The sequence below is a fragment of the Scardinius erythrophthalmus genome (assembly GCF_964197995.2).
Source record: "Scardinius erythrophthalmus genome assembly, chromosome: 8".
Taxonomy (NCBI): Eukaryota; Metazoa; Chordata; class Actinopteri; order Cypriniformes; family Leuciscidae; genus Scardinius; species Scardinius erythrophthalmus.
Genome location: NC_138228.1, coordinates 17,668,407 through 17,688,926, shown reverse-complemented (window position 1 = coordinate 17,688,926; position 20,520 = coordinate 17,668,407). Strand labels below are relative to the sequence as shown.

The following is a 20,520-nucleotide window of genomic DNA, read 5'->3' as shown; positions in this document are numbered from 1 at the left end:
TAAAAATATATGCATATTTTCAGGAACACATCTACAAAAAAATATGCCTGTATTTCAAGTTGATAAAATAATTTAAAATCCACATCATTTTATTTGTGCCGACGCGCCACGCCCTCCCAGGATCTATAACGTTACCTAGGCTACTTTCACTTTAAAAAATTCATCATAACCGCGCGCGCGATCTGCTTGCAGTCGTCGAGATGGATGCTGAGGAGTTGAAGAAAAGTCCAGTGTGTGGGAGAAATTTGGAGTTATCTGAAGAAAATATTGTGAAAGGCTTTGCTGCATGTTCGTGTTGGATAGCCGCAAATGTGGAACTTCATCCCTGAGGAAGCATGCAGGAACTGTAGTAACAAAGCAGTTCTATCGAACGGTATTTTTCAAATTTAACACTAAGTATGTGTGGTGTGCAGGGCGTGTTTGAACCCAAAATTGTCAGATGTAGGCTAGACGAAATTGCGTGGCAGATATAGTGTTGTAGCCGCGTCTGTTCGACTGGTAAAATGTGATGAGGCTACTCAGTTATGTGGTAAAGTTAGCCATGTTCTTCATGTACCGGCCTTTTGACAGCTTCGGGCTGAAGTTGTCCTTGTGTTAATTGTTGTGTAATAACTTCTGTATGACCTGGCAATAAACATATTTGTAAGTGTGTCTATAATGTTATAGTCTAAACTGATTTTATTTCAGGGCGGGTCGGGTGTGGTTCTATTTTATGCGGGTCGGGTCGGGTGCAGATTTTTAATTAGTGCTGCTGTCGGGAAACGGGTCGGATGCGGTTTTAAGCACTGCGGGTACGGGCGGGTGCAGATTTACAAAATCGGACCGTGCAGGACTCTGGTGTACACATAAATCTCTGACCCATCGTCGTCTTCTTCGTTGAATATCTGTCGCTCTACATACGTCATCTGGTATAATTGAAATGGTTGGCTATGAGCTACGTACAGGCGCATTTGAAAGACATTTGTAGTGCCCAATAAACGGCTCTGAGCATTCGTAAACCACGCCTCAAATACGAGAAAATGAACATGTGGTTCCCAGACCACGTCTCAAAGAGAAAGAGGTCTGACGTTAGCCAGGCTACTTCAGTAATAAAATAAGAACAAATAAACAAATCACAAGAAATAGCTCAAATAAATAAAAAATAGCTAAAAAAAATATAGCTCAAATAAGTCTCAGATTAGTTTTCAGGTACAGAAATAATGTAAAATAATACTGCATGTTCTTCGATGTATAGATTAAATATAGATTAATCCTTGTTAAAGCTCCAAAAGTTGTACAGCCAAGATCAGTGAGTGATTTTCACTGTCTTTTGTTGTTTGATTAGCATTAATGACACAGCAGCAGGTATATTAGGCTGCTGTCACTAAGACCAAATGCACAGATCCAATATACTGTTTCACATGTGATTTCTTTCTCATCGGTTTACATTCAGTAAAACAACCAACAGTGTTTACGTGCTCACCAAGATGGGCATTTTTACATACTTTTGTTGTGTGTATTTTTATTACACACGAGAATGAGAACTCAATTCAGTACACGTGGACTGAATGGTTAAAAATCACTTGCATGTTTAAACTGACAAGACGTATAAACACGTGCAAATGATAAACTTTTGTGACGATGCTGCACTGGCCTGATCTGGCAAGTGACAATTCCGTCTACTGTCCTGATCGGATTGAGGGAACAAAAAACTAGATTGGGGCATCCCTAATTGTAAAGTAGTATATAGCGTCCTTGTTAGTGCATCTGCCTCTGAGTGGGTAGAGTAGGACCGGTTAGGTAAGTATTATGGGGCCTAATGGTTAGAGCGTCGGACTTGTAAAACAAAGGTTACAAGTTCGAGTCTCAGTAACGGCAGAAAAGTAGGTGGGGGGGAGTGACTGAACAGCGCTCTCTTCTGAGGTGTCCTTGAGCAAGGCACCTAACCCCCAATCGCTCCCTGGACGCCGCAGCAAAAATGGCTGCCCACTGCTCCGAGAGTGTGTTCAGGGTGTATGTGTGTTTTCAAACTCACTGCTGTATGTGTGCACTTGGATGGGTGAAATGCAAAGCACAAATTCAGAGTATGAGGCACCAAACTTGGCTACACGTCACTTCACTTTAATGTTTGGTTTAAAAGCACACTATTTGATAACACCTATGATATATAAAAACAGTTGATTCAAACATTAAATTTGACAATTTTAACTCACATGTAATGTTTAAATATTTTAGATTCAAACGTTCAGATGAATCTATGATTGCTAAAATAGTTTGACAAAAACATTAAAATATTCCTATGATGGCCAAAAATGTTTAATTTAAATGTCTGAATCAAAAGCATTGAATATGAATGCATGTATTTGATGTCTAAACATGCTCAATTTTAACATTTTAATCTACCCGTGATCCTTCAAAGATGCTGTCAGGATAGATACTTCACTTATATAAAAACATATGTGAACACATTTATATTTCTCAAGCACATTCCTATAATGTCTAAAATGCGTATTGATTTGAAGATGTTCGATTCAAATGCTGAAACACAAACTGATCTGCAATTATTGAAAAGTTTCGATTTGAATCCAGTTATGATGCCTAAAAATGTTTATTGAAATATTTAAATGCCTCTAATTGTTTGATTTGAACATTCGGTGCTGTCTAGGTAGGAATTTCCCAGGTTTTGAAACACGGCTGCATCATTTTAACTACCCCAGCTTGAATGTGCTCATAACCTCTAACATGTGTTTCTCTGTAGAGGAGCACTGACCTCATTCAGACTTAATGACACACACCTTGACACACACCTTTAGGTATTAACTCACACATATAGACATGTGTAATCTCCAGAACCCCAAACACTCTCACACAGAACAACAACCTTCAGCTGATTGACCACACTAAACCCCTCAGGCATACAGTGTCCTGTTAAAGGGTGTGACAAAGTGATATATTGGTTCTATACCTCTCCCGAGCATCCTCTCGGCTGCCTCCTTGGACGCCAACTATACTTCAGTAACCCTGGCAACTGCCATCATGGAGAGATAAATTGAAAGCAACTGTCTTGATTCGCCAGGTGCCAGTGTCAACAATGAATCAGAGGCGTCTTTTCCACAATCTCTCACAGTTCCTTCTCTCTCTTTAGGTAATAGCAGCCTGAGAGAAAGGACTGATGCTTGATCCGAAGTCACAGACTAAGTCCCCATGCTGTCATCACGCTGTGAACAACTAATCCACAAACTCACGCCGTATGTGTGATATCATCTCTACTTTCCCCATGGGATGTACATAATGAAACACACCCTCTGATCTGAAGTAAAATATATGCCAGACCGGCTCACACTGTTGTTATTGTTAGTTAAATCTGTAAAAAAATAAGTTAAGTTAAGTTAAACTAAAATAAAGCAGGGGCTCTAAAATGACTAAAACTGAAATAAAAACAAATAAAAGCTCAAAATAAATATATATAAAAAATGAATTGAACTAAATACAATGATAATTAATAATAATGAATAATACAATAACATACATACATACATACATACATACATATATATATACTTATTTGTAAGTTTATCACATAACTGTGTTAAAATACAATTAAGCCTTTGGATAACAAACAAACTATAACTTGTGCTGTTACACTTACATACATTTAGCCGCTGCACTTGCAAAAGTTGAGTAGGCCAAGTCAAAAGAGCTCTTAACAAGCCGACTTGAACATGCTTACATTCATTTGGATAGACCAATGGAGTTCTTGAAGAATGATGTGACCAAACTGGAACTTGTTGGACCCATGGATCATTGATATATCTGGTGCAAAAAAGGCAAAGCTTTAGCCTAGAAATCTAGATGCACCCTAGCGGCAGCAAATTTTATTTTGCAGCCAGGGTGGTCTAGCAACTCTCCGTTGGCTTTCGAGCTGGAAAAAACAAACTCTAGTTAGGCCAATCACATCGTGTATAGAGTCGGCGGGCAGGCTTAACATTGCAACGGTTCCCTGCTACTTGAAAAAAAAAAGAATGGCTGCTGCTGGCGAACAGCGGCCTTTCGAATCGGCTTTGGCCACGACTCTGGAGGACTTGGAGTTAAGCTTTTCTTTGAGAAAAGAACAAAGAATGGCACTGAAGTCATTCTTAAAAAAGGAAGATGTGTTCGTAGTTTTGCCGACCAGATACAGCAAAAGTTTAATCTATCAACTAGCTCCACTGGTGGGAAAACGTTCTGGTTGGATGTAGCGCTATATTATTGCGTGCAGAGGGAATTTGAAAGACAACCGTTTATCCCGCCCCTCGGATTGAACCCTGCCAATGGTTAGTTCCCAGACCCAACATCTTGATGTGGGTCTGGCTTGCCAGGCTAGCAAAGCTTATGAGCAGAAAAACTCCATCTACATGGTCAAACATGGAGGTGGTCCAGTCATGTTATGGGGGTGCTTTGCTGTTGCAGGAAGTGGAAATCTTGACTGTATGAAGGACATCATGAATTCTTTAAAGCATCAAGCCATTTTGGCAAAGATGGGGATGCCTTCGGTGCAGAAATTGAAGCTTGATGATAAATGTAAGTTCCTGCACGACAGTCATCTCAAAGTATACATCCAAATCTACTGAAGTTTGGTTCAGGGATCTGTCATAGAATGTTCTTGAGTGGCTTGTGCAGTCTGGAGATTTAAATCTCATTGAAAATATTTGGTGGAATTTGAAGAAAAAAAGTGGTTGTATAATATTATATATATATATATATATATATATATATATATATATATATATATATATATATATATATATATATATATATATATATATAAATATTCCAGAGTCCGTTCCAGTGAGAGAGATTCCTGAGTCCTTTCCAGTGAGAGAAATCTCAGAGTTCGTCCCAGTGAGAGAGGTTCCCGAATCAGTTCCAGTGAGAGAAGTTCCTGAGTCTGTTCCAGTGAGAGAAATCTCAGAGCTCGTCCCAGTAAGAGAATTTTCCGAATCCGTTCCAGTGAGAGAAGTTCCTGAATCCGTTCCAGTGAGAGAAGTTTCCGAGTCCATTCCAGTGAGAGAAGGCCCTGAGCACAGTCAAGTGTCGGCTATAGCCCCTGAGCACCTTCCATTATATATCTATATTTCAGTGTTATTATATACTATTGTATTTAATATTTAGAATAATTTTGTATGTCATTAACACCTTTCACACATACCGTATTTGCTGGAAAATTACCGTTAAGAGATCATGTGTGAACAGGACTTAAAAAAAAAAAAAAAAAAAAAAAAAAAAAAAAACAGAATTTACCAATTTGACAAGTTGTAACATTAGCAAAACATTACCAGTATAATTCTGTGTGTGAACAAAGAATTAAGATTATGATAATTATGGTATGAGCACGTACAAGGTCAGAATGCGTTGATGTGAGAAGTTTAATTAAAAATAATAGAAATAATATAAAATGTTCAAGACCTTGCCTTCTTTTTCATTTATTAGTGCTGTGGCTCAGCAGTTGAATAGTATCATTCAAGTCTTGTGTTTTTAAGAGCAAAAACACGTTCTGTGTGATAATCCCCTCACGCCTGTCCCTCAGAAGTAAAAAAATTTTGTTAAATTGAACACCTCACGTGGGCGAATGAAGACAACTGACTGACATCACATAATTTACTGGTATTTTGGTGCTGCTGAGTCTATGATCTCTAACGGTAAAAGCCAGAACGCCATTGCTTGTGTGAACAACATCTTTGTGCATTTACCAGTAAAGACATTCTGGTAATTTTACAATAATTTACTGGGATTACTGTGTAAAAAAGAGCCTTGTCCATTTTACATCACAAAAATAGATTCAACGTAACTTCATTTCAGCTCTACTGTGCTGCTATCAAACTACACTTTTCTTTAAAAAATGTTAGCTAAAGAAATCTTCCATCTTCTATTGACAAGTAAAGCCAAGCAGACATTATCTGGAAGGAATGACCGTTCAAAAAATGTAGAGACCAGCCTCAGTGGAGAGATTCATATGCTTTGTAATAACAGAATAAGGCTTCGGAATCAATCATTATCTTGCAAACAGGTTTTTTGCAGTTTATTTGCATAAGTGCACAATCGCAAAATGGTCTCTGTGGACAGACTAAGATGAAAGAATGAAATGAGTTATGTCTCATCATCTCTTACGTTCTTCTGCTGGAATCTCTCTCAGTCTGTCTTGCCCCTTTTAGGGGTTAATTGAGTGTAATGGAGTCTCTGTGAAGCCTCTCCTCTGGCAGAGCATAAATGTGTGTGTGTGTTTGTGTTTATTGGGTCATCCTATCCTCCCAGCAATTTTGGAGACATCACTATCAACAAGAAATTACCTATTTCTCCTCTCTCTCCCTCTGTCTCTCTCTCCAATCTTTCCCTTTATTTTTCCTTTTTATTCCTTTAGAATATTTTGCAGTGAGAAAGACAATCAGAATAGGACCTGGGTGAATCACATGAAAACTGTCAAGCAATTACATTATTTCAAACCAAAATCAAAAGAAAGAAGTCTAGATAGAAAAAGATATTTATAGAATATAAATATAATATACGGCCCGTAAGTCCATGGTGGAATTAGAGTGACGACTAACCAAGTGGTGGAACGAGGGAACCCGGTGGAGTTGCACGACCTGCAGCTCGACGTCACAGCAGGGCACCCCTGGAGACGGCGCAGAGGCTGTAAACCTCCGGCGGCAGCGGGACTGGAGGACTGGCTGAACTTTGCGGTGATGGTGGTAACATGAAACCTGAAAGGATCACAGTGAAAATGACACAGTCCATGCAGGTCGATGAAATGAATAAATCACAGTCCATATAGTCCTTAATGTTGACTGGAAGCAGCGATGATGAAGGCTTAACAGAAAAATTGCAGTTTATAAAGTTCTCTGTGCTGTCTTTAAACAGCGATGATGAATCAGGTACTGGGTGGGAGTCGATACCTCCTCACTGAAGTCTATCAGCCAGTCCTCTGTTTCCATTCCCTCTTCTGCTGGTATCGCGGGCTCACACCCCTGGGTCAGACTCACTCTGGGGTACCTCTTCGGTGGCGACGGTAAGCACTGTCCTCTTGTTCTTGGGACCTGGCTCACTCGTCGCGGCGGGTGGCCCCTCTACGTCTAAGGGGGGCTCACGCGAATTATCCGTGGTCAAAGGTGGTAAATCCAGCATTGGGTCTGGCTGTGCTCTGGATCGGGGCAGGACGCCCTCCAGTCAAGTCCGGTGGTGTCTGGGAGCTCTATAGGGTGGTGGTAGTTGGCCCCTATCCAGAAGAACGACTTCAGGGTCTCGTCGTCGAAGGGGGAGGGGATAGCAAGATGACAAAATTTGTTTGGTGTAAGAAAAACATTTGTTTGGTGTAAGAAAAAGAGTCATGGTTCTCTTGAGCCACAGCAGTGAACCGCTGCATATAGGCCTACACTTAGTGGTTCGGTCATCTGTCACGGGTGGTTGCAGGCAAACAGACGAAGATGAAGAAGAGAGATCCAACACGAAGTTTTAATAATAAGAATCCAAAACAGGTAGAGCAACACACACTAAATGTAAAAGTGACAGGACCACAAACAGAAGAAAAGGAGGAAGTTAAGTACTGACATAATGATACACAGCTGAAACAAACAAACTCATAATGACATGACCATGGTAACAAAGGAGTGGCGGGAAAATCAAACAAAGGAATGCTGAAGATGATATTGAACTCAGCGCCGCCTCTTAAATCTCCCAGCAGCCAATAGGAAATCAGCAGACTCACTCCCCCAATCCCAGCTCTTCCATCTACGGGTGAGTGTCGAGGGAGTGGCAGGTCTGGATGTCCTGAGGGTGGAATCCATCACGGAAAGCTCCAGACTGAGAGAGTGCTCTTTCAGAGTGACACCTCATTTACCTGCCTTGCACAAACAAAATGGATTCCCTTTTGCCATCAATAAATCACTCAATTCTCCTTCCATCTCTCTTTTTCTTCTCTAAACGGAGCTCATAAATCGGGAAAGTAATGAAACAGCAGAAATGAGGTAAGGTCTAAGTTTTAGCCTCTTTGCTGGTGGTAAAAGAGACAAATTAATGATGAGTGATGAGCTTTTGGCAGCTTACAGTCAAACCAGCCCACTTGAACGATATTATAATCATATTTTCACAGAAAAGTAAACTTACTCTTAGTTTTCACTGTGCATTATTCATTAGGAACACTGCAACAGATATTCAGCCTTTTAATGAGTTATCTTTTCATCACTTGGATATAAAAGCTTAACCAGCAACCGAGAACAACTTGGTTGTTGTCAGGTCCCAATATTCCAATTTAAACAGCTAAGCAAAATTGAGTTATGGGCAAAACATCATAAAGAACAATCTCCCAGACTGTCCATTATTTCTGAACACTGTCTATGACAGACTTCATCAAGGTGATGTATTGTATATTATATAACTTGGTTAAAGGGCAAAGTTTTGGGATTGACAACAGCATTTAAATTTGGGAATGAATCCCATAAATTAGCATTCTGTGTGACTGAATACAGGAGTCAATGGCGAGCAATTTTAAAAACGACCACTGATGTAGTGTTTGGTTTCAGCTCGCTTGGCTGCAAAGCTGCATGCACAATAATATATCTAAAGAAATGTATGCTACACGCTGAAAAAACGCTACACGTTTTTGCCTTTTTTCCCAGTACAAAAATTTAAACATTCTAAAATCACAAAAAAATTTACTTTAGAAGCAGAATGAACTCAAATCTAAAGTATTATTTTCTGAAAAGTTAGTTTATGCTTAAAACAAGAAAAAAAAAATATTTTTCCAGTGATATTTAAAGAACATGAGACCCTGCCACACAAAATTTCTTAAAATATCTCATTGTACAATATACGATTATATCCAATTCATCATTGTATTATCTCATCTCATAAAAAATTAACAACTTGATGGTTTATATATTTGACAAGCACAGACGAACTGTTTGGGATTGATTCAGTGACACTATCACCTCTATCTGAAGCTTCATCAGATTTTTTTTCTTTTTATAACTTACGGATTCATTGCAAGAGCCAAAGTTAACTCAATATCATACACTGTAAACCAATACCAATAACAATAAACCAATAACATTTGCACTTGACCTTTGTTTCCTCTGTGTTGCTGCCATCTGTGCACCCAGAGACCTGTGATCTCTAAATCCACTTTGACAATGTTTAGAACAACGTGTCATGGCCTAGAATCTGACCCTGAATCGGAAGTGGGCGGCCAGTACTGAGCGCACCACTACAGCACTAATTACACACTCTCCTGGTTATCACGGTCACCTCAGGGAGAGACAGGTGGACGCAGCTAGACAAAGGGCAATGACCAGAGAGACTTTTATAAAAGACCGGACACCAAGGACAGACGCTTTGGCTTAATTCCTGTATGTATCATCACATTCTGTGTATTAAACAAACACACAAACCACACACACTGGTGCCGGTGGTTCTGAATATTAGCAGGCCAGGATGTCAGGAAATACTGACAGATGGACAACTAGGACAGAACACAGCAAACGCCCCTCAGGACCACACAAAGAAAGAGAGTGAGCCCTAAAGTGTTGTTCATTAGCAGAAGTACATCACACCTGCCGGTAAAATTAGAGTCCTGTGGTCCAAATTAGCACAGAAAGCCAAACAGTATTCTGAAGGAAGTTATATAGCACAAAAGAATAACTTCAGAAAGAGGCCATCACTTTTCTAACCTACAAAACGGCAATATGTATCCTGTGCAATAACAAACAAGTTTGAAACGTGGTTAAATACTATTCCAAAACCTAGTACTCTCCCAGCTAATCTAGACAGCATTTTAAGACATCACAGGCATGTGATGTTGCTGCTTCAGGGTTTTGCCAAAATGCAAAGAGAAAGGTATATATCCTTTGTGGATAGGAAAATCCCAGAATGCATTGAGGTTTATAATCCGTACCAGATGGAGAGTTGAGAGGATCTATAAATATAAAACACTACTGTTCAAAAGTTTGGGGTTAGTAAGATCCTCTTTTTTTTCAGCAAGGACATATATAAATTAATTCAAAGTGAAGGTAAAGTCATTCATAACTTAACTTTTATATTCTTAAAACAATCCCCCCCCCCCAAAAAAAAAAAAAAACAGTTGATGGGCCCTATTGACTTCCATAGTATTTTTACAGCCTATCAACTGTTTGGTTACCCATATTCTTTAAAATATCTTCTTTTGTGTTCAGCAGAAGACAGAAATTTATACAGATTTGGAACAACTTGAGGGTGAGTAAATGATGACAGAATTTTCCGTTTTGGGTGAACTATTGTTTTAAATTCAGATTATTTTTGCAGACAAAAGATTTGAATAGACAAAAAGTGGCTTTACAAGTCAATATATTGTTTGGTTTATTTCAGTACCATTTCCACATAAAGAGTATCATGTTAGGTTAGCAAAATGCTAACGTCAAAGTCAATCGGAATCAATTGTGAGTCTGGTCTCTCGTGCACGTCACACTGTTTTGTGTGGCATAATAGCTGTGATTTAGCACATTTCAGATGAGTGTTTCAGACAGTAGAAACATTACACCTGCTCTAAAAGGTGATAAACAGCCTTTGCTGTTTCTCCAGTGTCAGATTTGTGCTGATTAGCGCTACAACACAACCACCAAACACCCACTACCCACTACCCCTTGGAATAATTCAAAGTACTTCTTATTTACATTAGACGCAACACTAGGAGTTTGAATTTCAAATTAATCTGTGTAAGTTTAACGTTTTCTTCATCCATTTGGAAGCGACACAATTATAAAGTGCTATGTCTCACGGTCTCTAAAAACCTGTCAGTCATCTTCCTGCAATAAATACACAATATGAGATTTAAAGCAATATTTCTGGGAAATTCAATAAGGCCTTTTGGAGTCCCAAAACACAGTCAATTCCAGTAATGTCCTGCAGCTCTGCAGGAGAAGAGAGTCTAATCTGAATATATATTAAACATTTGAATAGCACGATTTAAAAGGAGCAAATGTCGATCAAGCGTGGATGTGATAGATTACAACAGTGTTAGTGTTTTAGATGGAGGCGAACGATCAGAGAAATCTGAGAGACTTCATTCAATACAGGTCTCAGTGGCCATGAATAAAAGTGTATATGATAACTCAGAACACTTGGTATGCATTTTAACAACAACAGTATCAAAACTACATGCATAACCTCTTTCAAAAAACACCATCAAGTCTTCAAAGAAAACAACTGATTTAATCGTAATACTATGGTATTCCTTGAAGTACCTTACAGTACTATTTATGTACCACAGTATGCGAATATAACTGTATATAACAGCAGCACGGAATTACCCTTACTAAGGGTACCCTACCCTAATACTAAGGTACTTTGAAGTATACCATGGTACTTCCAAGAACAAGATGCACTACACTGAAACATGTTCAAGTACCACAATACCAATGTATTCTTACCATGTACCATGCTAATACCATGCAGTACCATGTAAATGCCAATCAACATGAATTTCAGTACCATTGTATTACCATGTTACCACTTTTACAGAAATGTACTTTGAAGTGATTTGACAGATTTTAAGTAATATGGTACTTTGAAATATTTACAAAATACCATGGAGCTTTTTTACATGTCCAAAATACCACGGAATGATTTGTAAGTGCATCAATGAACCATGTGATCGTCACAGTACTTTTGTGAGTGAAGCTATTAGAAACAGAATTATCAATGCACACTTTGTCATTGTTTGACCCCTCTTACGGGGTCTGATGTGTGACCGATATGTTGAGAGTTATAATTAAATCATTGATCATTTGGCAGTGCTGTTAATGGAGGAATTAATAATTCCAAGCCCAGGCAGAATCTGCAGACTTTTCTGCACTTTTTTGGGGGGATGGAAAAAATGTGAGTAAACTGATGATACTACACTCAAAAAATGCTGGGTTATTTTTCCAAACCAAATGCTGGGTTGTGACTGCTGGATATGGAAGCTGATGAAACCCAATTTGGGTTGACAATTGTAAAAGTGATTTTAAAGGTGTAACTTTTGGCCCTCTAGTGGTTAAAAAAAAAAAAACTGCATGCATTTGCAGAAGAATGTTGTTTCGGTTGTGCTTCGGCTCTATGTGACTGTGCGGATGAATATGATTATCCTACTGCTCATAAAATCTCTCACTACTAAGCTTAAGAGATACAGTATAACCCACTTAGATGGAAAGGATCTCAAGATGACTAGATGAAGAAGTTACTGTAGCTATACCCATTAATAGACATGCCATACTATTAATTAAACAACCCTTCACAATGAACCATGATGAACCATGAAATCTTAGAGAGATACATATCGCAATTTATGTGCCACGAAGAAAGCAGTTGCTAGCAAGCGGCAAGTTCAAACTAGACAGACATTTATGAGAAGACTTCGAGGGAGCTCAATATTTCGTGTCAATATTTTGTGTCTAATTATTTACTGTGGCAAGTAGCCGTGTAATAAGCGGTAGTACATCCAGCCGGTTGTTATTGCAGAATAAACCCCTTTAGGCTGATGCAAGACCTATGGAAGCTTGTTTCCGCCACAGAATAAAACAATAAAAAGGGTAATTGTGACTTTTTATCTCACAATTCTAACTGTTTTTCTCAGAATTGTTAGATATGAACTCGTAATTGCAAGAAATAAAGTCATATTATCGAGTTTATATCTCACAATTCTGACTTTATAACACACAATTGCGTCAATGTCCAAACTCTGAGACTAAAAGTCGTAATTATCTTTTAAAATGTTTAATTCTGTGGTGGAAACAAGCTTCAATAAAGACCTGATCACCCTGTCAGGGTTTATTCTGCGATAACAACCGGCTGGATGCACCCAACTTTGGGTGGAGATCCGTAGGTGCAAATCAGGACCTGTGGATGTGCGATGCTTACCTGAGGCGTCCGCGGCTGTGGGAGTGCGTGAGGGTCGTGTGTCGGCGTACTGCGTGCGTGCCGGGCTCCTCGCTGACGCGCTGGAGGGAGGGCGAGCGGGAGTGTGAGGAGAGTGAGCTGCCTGTGCTCTGCAGGCTGCCGTCGGCCGCCGCGTCTATCCCGGAGTGCGCCAAAGGGGGCAGGCTCCTCAGAGACGGCACAGGGGAGTGTGCGGGGCCGGCATCAGCCACGTTGTTCAGATTGTTGTCGGAGGCGGATCGAGGCAATGAGCGTGATGATGTCAGAGTGTCGCCTCCAGTCACGCGCCGGCGATTTGTGTAGGAAGGCGTTTCCCTGAAAGGCACTGGAAAACAGGAAAAGCAGGTGTCAACAAAAGGGCACATTGAACAAGAGTGGGCCGTACCCGACAAAATGTGACGTACAATTACCATAATTTGTAAATGAAGGGTACAGAAACCTCATCAGGCATTCAAAGAGGTAAACAAAAGATGTACTCAAATTGCAAAGCACCTCATCTATAATTTATAACCAAAACACAGTTTCCCCTGACCGCTAGAACAAGGGTCGTTTGCTTGGGATGTTTTTTGGGTAAAGAACTGAATATTACACAACAAACTGTCTTGTTTTCCAATAACCAAGATATGAGGCTGTTTCTTTTTTCCTGGGAAGCCATTTATAAAGAGCATCAACACTAGATGGCAATATCTCACCTCTCTTAAATGCAGGTAAAACTCTGTACTGTTGCTGTTTCAAAGCCATTATATAATTTAAAATGCACGGTGCCATGTATATCAGGGTCAAAAGAGTTCATTTGGCTCAATGACAGCCAAGTTTAATGATAGAATGAGAGAGAGAGAGAGAGAGAGAGAGAGAGAGAGACAAGCAGGATAAAAGAGTGCACTGCGCTGTCATCCTGACATATGGTTTGCTGTCAGTCTCATAGCTGATTCTCTCTAATCTGTAATGTAAATTAAGTATTGATCAAACCGCTGTACTGAACATCCACCTGTCACCTGATCAGATATGAACAGCTCTCTGCCAATCAGAGCAGGGCGTGAAGCAAGAACACGCAACTCAATACATCCAATAAGATAACAGTGGACACGTGTGGTGATGTATTTCATTTATATATATATATATATATATATATATATATGGTTGGACGGACAGACAGAACGATAGAACGATAGATAGATAGATTCTGTCTAACATGAATATATATTTACAGTTAAATTAAGGAAAAACAAGAAGAGTTTTAAGTATCTTAAGTAAATTTATCTTGTTTTAAATGATGCTTAAATAAAACTTACTGGTTTTATTTAAAAACACAGAAATATTACTTAAGAAAATATTTGTCCCTGTACAGCTCAATTCTATTCATTTTTATGCCATTTTATAATATTTAATAGTGACAGTACTAATAATTATCATATATATTACTATTTGTATATCCATTGTATATCTCAGTCAATAGTTTTACCCTGAGAAAGTTTAAGACGGGCAACATTAGTTGGGCTGCTTGTTTGAGCAGTGTAAATACTGCGCTTTGTAGCCACGCTGTCTGCTTATTTAAATCCTCTACTCTTCTGCCCATCCATTCAGAGTGAAAAGGCCAACTGCCCAGCCCGCTCAGGACACACTTGCTCACTTCTCTCTCTTGGTAACTGATGGAAATAAGAGAAAGAAAAAATGGACACATTGAGCATTAGTGACGAAATCCCATAAACGGTGTGTTTTAAGGCTGCTTCTGTGCGTTCTGTCGGTGTGTGTGAGAGCGTACATCCCATCCTTCATCGAGGTCACACACCGTTGTGATGAGATATCGGAGCCTGCGGCTACACTGCCATTGGCTCAAATCAAACTCCCAACACCTGCTGAGCCTCGGGGATTAACCCCTCTCCGTCGCCATGACAATGGTACTCCACACTAATGGGTACGATCCATTACAGTGGCCCGACAACTGGCTGCCTGCTATTCCCCGCCAGAACTAGCGCGTGGAATGAGCTAGCCTTGCTGTCGATGCTGGCGATTAGAGTGATGACTCTAATTCACACGAACGCCGCGGACACACAAACGCACACAGAAACACAGGGGACCACTCTCATTTTCATGTTCGCCGGCTGTGGCGCTCTGTTGTGTTTGTAGGGATTCATTAACACGAGGGATCGTTTGTGCTTGCTCAAATTTAAAGCAGCTAATGATGGTGGAGGTATATGAGACACTTACCAACATCTGATGCTTTGTGAGTCTTTATAATTTCTGCCAGGTCAAAGTTCCCAGCTATAATAGCCACCTACAGAAATAAAAAAAGGGGTTATTTCCCTGCCACACTTCCCAGGGCAAACAAAAAGCCACAGTTACTGTTTTACAACACTGACTGCAATTCATAACAGGGTATTATGTTACCCAAAAATCTAAGCCAACAATTCATAAGTGAAAGTACAGCCAGTTTCCAGGATCACAAAATAATTCTTATAAGCTGTATATTATCCTGTCTACATACCAAAATAAATAAAAAATGAACTTAAAATATTGATTATAAAGCTGCAATGATTTGTAATGTGAAGAGATAAAAGCTATGCAAAAATGTACGGGTTGGGCTGACAATATCAATTAATATAAATCGATCTATCTTAATTTTGATAAACCAACATCAAATCTTAAATCCTCATATAATGATTTTTTAATCTATGCTTTTTCTGTGCTAAACATAATTTATAGCACGCCTCCCGTCTAACAATCGCTGGCTTTGTGCTTTGTTACGTTTGATGTGAAACAGTCTCAGTTTTCAAATTATGTCGGTTTTATCACGAAATTCAAACAATAAATACAAATTTGAAGCTCTTTAATGTGGCATGACAGATCACTGTAACCACCTCAGTTCAAGCGTCAGTGCGAAGCGCACATGAACTGATCATCTATTCCTCGGTACTGCTAGTTATAGCACTAAATAAACATTAAAGAACATTAGCCTGTGTTGTAAAATACCAAAATGTACATTGTTCCATGTAATCGCTTAAATCAACCGTGTTTCAACCACAGAAAGATGTCATTAAAGCAGCTTGTAAACAATGTCACCTAATGTTGAATTTACCTCAGGAAAGCCCATTAAAGTCCTCATTAGTCCTCAAACTGCTCATTAGTCAGCTATAAAAAAACAACAACTTCTTGTTTGAGTTGTTATATTCGTTATATTATTCTAATTTAACCTGTTAGATAGGCTATCACATTTATTGTATGTTTGAATCTGCTGTGAAATCAAGTTTGTTTTTTTATCACTGCCACAGTTTCAGAATGAATCAGAATGAAATTAGTTTTTGCTTAAACCAAGCAAAATGATCTGCCAATAGGGTAATAATAATAATCGTGTTTTCCATTTGAATTAAGATTATTTGTCTTACCCTACTGGCAGAAAATGTAGCTTGTTTTAAGAAAAAACTCACAATTTTGACATAAGTAAATAGTAAATCCATCTTGATTTAAGAATTTTTAGTTATTTGGACTGGAAACAAGACAAAAATACTGAGTATGAAAGCATTTTTTGTAGTGTAGAAACAGATCAAAAACTGATTCTATCTAATATGAGACATGAATGGTCTACAAGTCTCTCTCTCTCTCTCTCTCTCTCTCTCTCTCTCTCTCTCTCTCTCTCTCTCGTTTATAAATATGAGGGCTAATTAACTTTTCCTCACTAAAAGCTGAATCAAAGCAGCTGTCTAATGGTTTCCGTGTTGGTTTATGCAGCCGCACCAAGTCGGGTTCCCCCTCCCCATTTACTAACAAATTAACTTTGATCTGAGCAGAAAATCTGTGTCAACATCAATTGTACTGAGAGTTCAAGCAGCGAGCATCATGGAAGATGCGAGACAAACACTAATAGAATGTTGTTCAAATGAGGAAATTATTGTACTTGGCTCAAAATGGCACACGTGAAGCGTTTTATGTGTGATGTTAACATGCTGCTTCAGACTGACCCAACAAATGCCAAAAAGGGTTAATACACTATTCCAGCAAATCATATATAGGGTACAACAGGACTAAAGGCCCTAAAAGTTAAAATTTTGTTTAAAAATCCTATAAATAATTAATTTTTGTTCAATAAATATATATATATATATATATATATATATATATATATATATATATATATATATATATATATATATATATATATTTTTTTTTTTTTTTTTATTTAAGTATGATGGTTTCATTATAAATATGGTGATTATCTCTAATGTGGACACTCAACTTAATATATGATATTTACCATCTGAATCTAACCATGTCATGTCAGTAAATGGAAAAGTCAGCCAGCTATTTATTATCATGTTAATTATTGTGCCTTTTACCCCAAATACCATACTTTTACATATTCTTCTGTAATTGAAAAACTGTTAATAACCTTGAACAAAACTGAAAATCATTAAGACCTTTGTCTCAAAATATAATAAATAATTTTAGCATTTTTCATTTGCTACTTAAATCTACAAAATCACATTAGCGCAGAATCAACTTTGTGCTGCTGCCCGTGATTGCGCCAAGGATCAGCCAAATTTCCACGTGCATCTTGAAAAACGGATGTTTTGGAAAGTGCTGCGGCAAGTTTTTGTGCCATCTAGTGGTTTAGAGGAAAATAAAATTAAAGGCGCCTTTCACCCCGGTGCGCCTTTAGTCCAGCTGTACCATATTTTCTTTCAAAATCATTTCAAGATTTTACCAATCCCAAACTTTTGACCAGCAGTCTATATATAGATATTGGAAACTAGCATGATGGTAATACCATGGTAAAACAACAAAAAAGTCCTATGGTTTCTTATAAATTCTTTGATTCCATAGATTTTTTGACAGCCAAACCATCATTGAAAAAAACAAATGCATAATAAACCGTACTACCACTGTATATATCAAATTTATATTTTCATGCACCATCAATTAACTATTGGTTAAAATATGTTTATATTTATAATCAACATTTCTCTCGACTCTGTTCACTACCTTAAATCAAAATGTTCCCTGAGGTAGTTGCAAAGCATTCAGTGCAAACTTATACTCAAGGTACTGTATCATTTGGATGCCTGTTAATATCTTTGACATCAGATGCCCACAAATGTTGTCTAGGTAGATAGCTAATGTCTTCACGGCATCAGAAGCCCAGTGTGAACTGCTCTTGGCCGTAAGTTAAATATAGTTTGGCTCTGTGGGCTGTGAACAACAGCATCAGTTTAAATAAGATCCAGCTCCATTGACTCTTCCACGGTGTTTGACCTCCAGGAACCCAGGGGTTTTGCGCTCTCACCTGGAAGGCAGTTTGGCTGTTGTAGTTCTTAATCTCCTTATTCACCCCTCTGAACAGCAGCACTCTTGTGCAGCTATCCTGGAGAGAGACAAACAAAGAGATCACATGATACAGAGAGATCAGAGAGTTATGGATTGTGTAATGCAAATATGAAATAAAAATCATGATACAGAGAGATCACATGATAATTTGTCGATAGTAAAATGCGTACATGGCGTGTCCATGAAAATTTGCCCTAAAAAGTTTTGGAATGGAATGAGTGTGTTTGTGTGCGCGTGCAACAGAAATGACAAAACTGATGTTCCACTGGGACCAATTAGCTCACCAGCTCATATGTATCAGAGTGAAAAACACAGAGAGAGAGAGAGAGAGAGAGAGAGAGAGAGAGAGAGAGAGAGAGAGAGAGAGAGAGAGAGAGAGAGAGAGAGAGAGAGAGAGAGAGAGAGAGAGAGAGAGAGAGAGAGAGAGAGAGAGAGAGAGAGAGAGAGAGAGAGAGAGAGAGAGAGAGAGAGAGAGAGAGAGAGAGAGACGAGCACAGAGCTGCTCTAATGGCAGTGTTTCTCAATGGGCATCTGAGACAGAGTGTTTAGAAGGTCAGCATAGCATCTGGCTATCATCTCTCTCTCCCTCCCCTCTCTCTCTCTCTCTAGACAGTTTTGACAGTCCACACACACACACACATTTAGGAGCTGTATCATACAGACATGACTCAGCTGGGACTAGTGTCCTAGTTTCCTAACAGTGGTGAGTAAACATTAGTGTCTCTTGGCCCACTAACACACCTTCAGTGGAACCTGTGTGCTGACGTTTAATTACACATGTAGTGCACTTCTTGTCCGTCTCTCTCAAACACACACATCTTAAAAGCATTTCCGGTAAAGACAGAGAGATAATTGGTTAATGGGTACATAACATACACAGTTTCACCTAATCTCATGTTAATCTTGAGTACCTATAGAGTAGTAGTGCATCCTTAATATCTCCAAAAAGTGTTTAGTTTTATTGTATTTATAAGAGAAAAATACAGCTTTCCGATTCTCTCCGGAAAAAGCCGAGCTCCTGGAGGCGGAGCTATAGAGTCAAGCGGTAGCGCTGATTTCCAGCAAAAGACAGAAATCTGATCCAGTTGTACTTACATGAATGGCGTCTTTTATCACTGGGACCGCTCCACGTTTTAATAGCAAACGATTTGCAAATCCAGCGTCGACCTGGGCCTTGTTAATAAAATATTCGTCACTGAAATGACCAGAACACACAACCGCACTTGCTACACTCCGTTGCTGCCCCGGAAAAACAAACTGCATCCACTGTTCCTGTAACACTGGGTTCTTTGGAAAGCTGAACACGGTAAGCTTTCCCTCACAAACACACCTTTTTGGAGACATTCTTGAACAAATCCTATGCAGCGTTGATGTGCGCGGTCTCGCTCTCCTCTGGTCGACGTGTGCGCGGGCGAGCTTTTCCGAGAGAAATGCTCATATAAGGAGTTCCACTCTGATCTACGTCATTAGATCCACGATCGAAAAAAAACAGCCGAAACTTGTACCAACCCGGAAGTAAGATTTTCGGCACAGAAATTCTCCGTTATTCGTCCAAAATATATATTTTTTTAAACGTTGCCCATGTTTAGCACGAGAATCCATCTCTTTAACACTGTAAACAACTCTGAATACATGAAACACCATTGTACCCCCCCCCTTTAAATAACCAACAATTGTATACACTACCATTCAAACGTTTGGGGACAGTAGGTTTTTTTGCTTGCTTGTTTTCTTATACTTTTATTCAGTGAGGATGCATTATATTCATCGTGCATTCTAGAAATGCTGAACTTTCCATGCATAAAAGAATCATGAAACAATTTATCATGGTTTCCCCCAAAAACTATTGAGAAGCACAACTGTCTTCAACACTGATAATAATAATGAAAAAAAAAATGTTTCTTGAGCCCCACATAAGCATATTAGAATTATTTCTGAAGGATCATGTGACACTGAAGACTGGAGTAATGATGCTGACAATTCAGCTTTGCATCACAGGAATAAATTACATTTTAACATGTTTAAATAGAACATTTTTACTGTACTTTTGGTCAAATAAAGGCAGCCTTGGTGAGCATAACCAATGTTTAAAAACATTAAAACATCTTACCGACTCAAAGCTTTTGAACAGTAGTGTATATATAGCATGTTTTATTGCTTATCCTCAATTTAGGGTGAGACACTGCAGCAACATCTCTTCTCTGATGACGTGTTTACTGGCATGAGGGCGGGACAATCTGTCATGAGATCACAGCAATAGCAAACCACAACAATTCAACCATTCAATCAAGTCTTCTCAACGTA

General features: G+C 38.9%; 1 protein-coding gene across 1 annotated transcript in view; it reads right to left on the bottom strand.

Annotated features, from left to right (window-relative positions):
- Positions 1-20,520, bottom strand: part of shank3a (SH3 and multiple ankyrin repeat domains 3a) — a gene marked incomplete at its 5' end in the record, with an annotated part of 235,337 nt that overhangs the window by 87,824 nt on the left and 126,993 nt on the right. Inside the window, 3 exons of the mRNA XM_081372532.1 lie at positions 12,880-13,222; positions 15,106-15,172; positions 18,176-18,253. Coding sequence (XP_081228658.1) covers positions 12,880-13,222; positions 15,106-15,172; positions 18,176-18,253 — 488 coding nt within the window. The remainder of the gene's footprint in view (positions 1-12,879; positions 13,223-15,105; positions 15,173-18,175; positions 18,254-20,520) is intronic.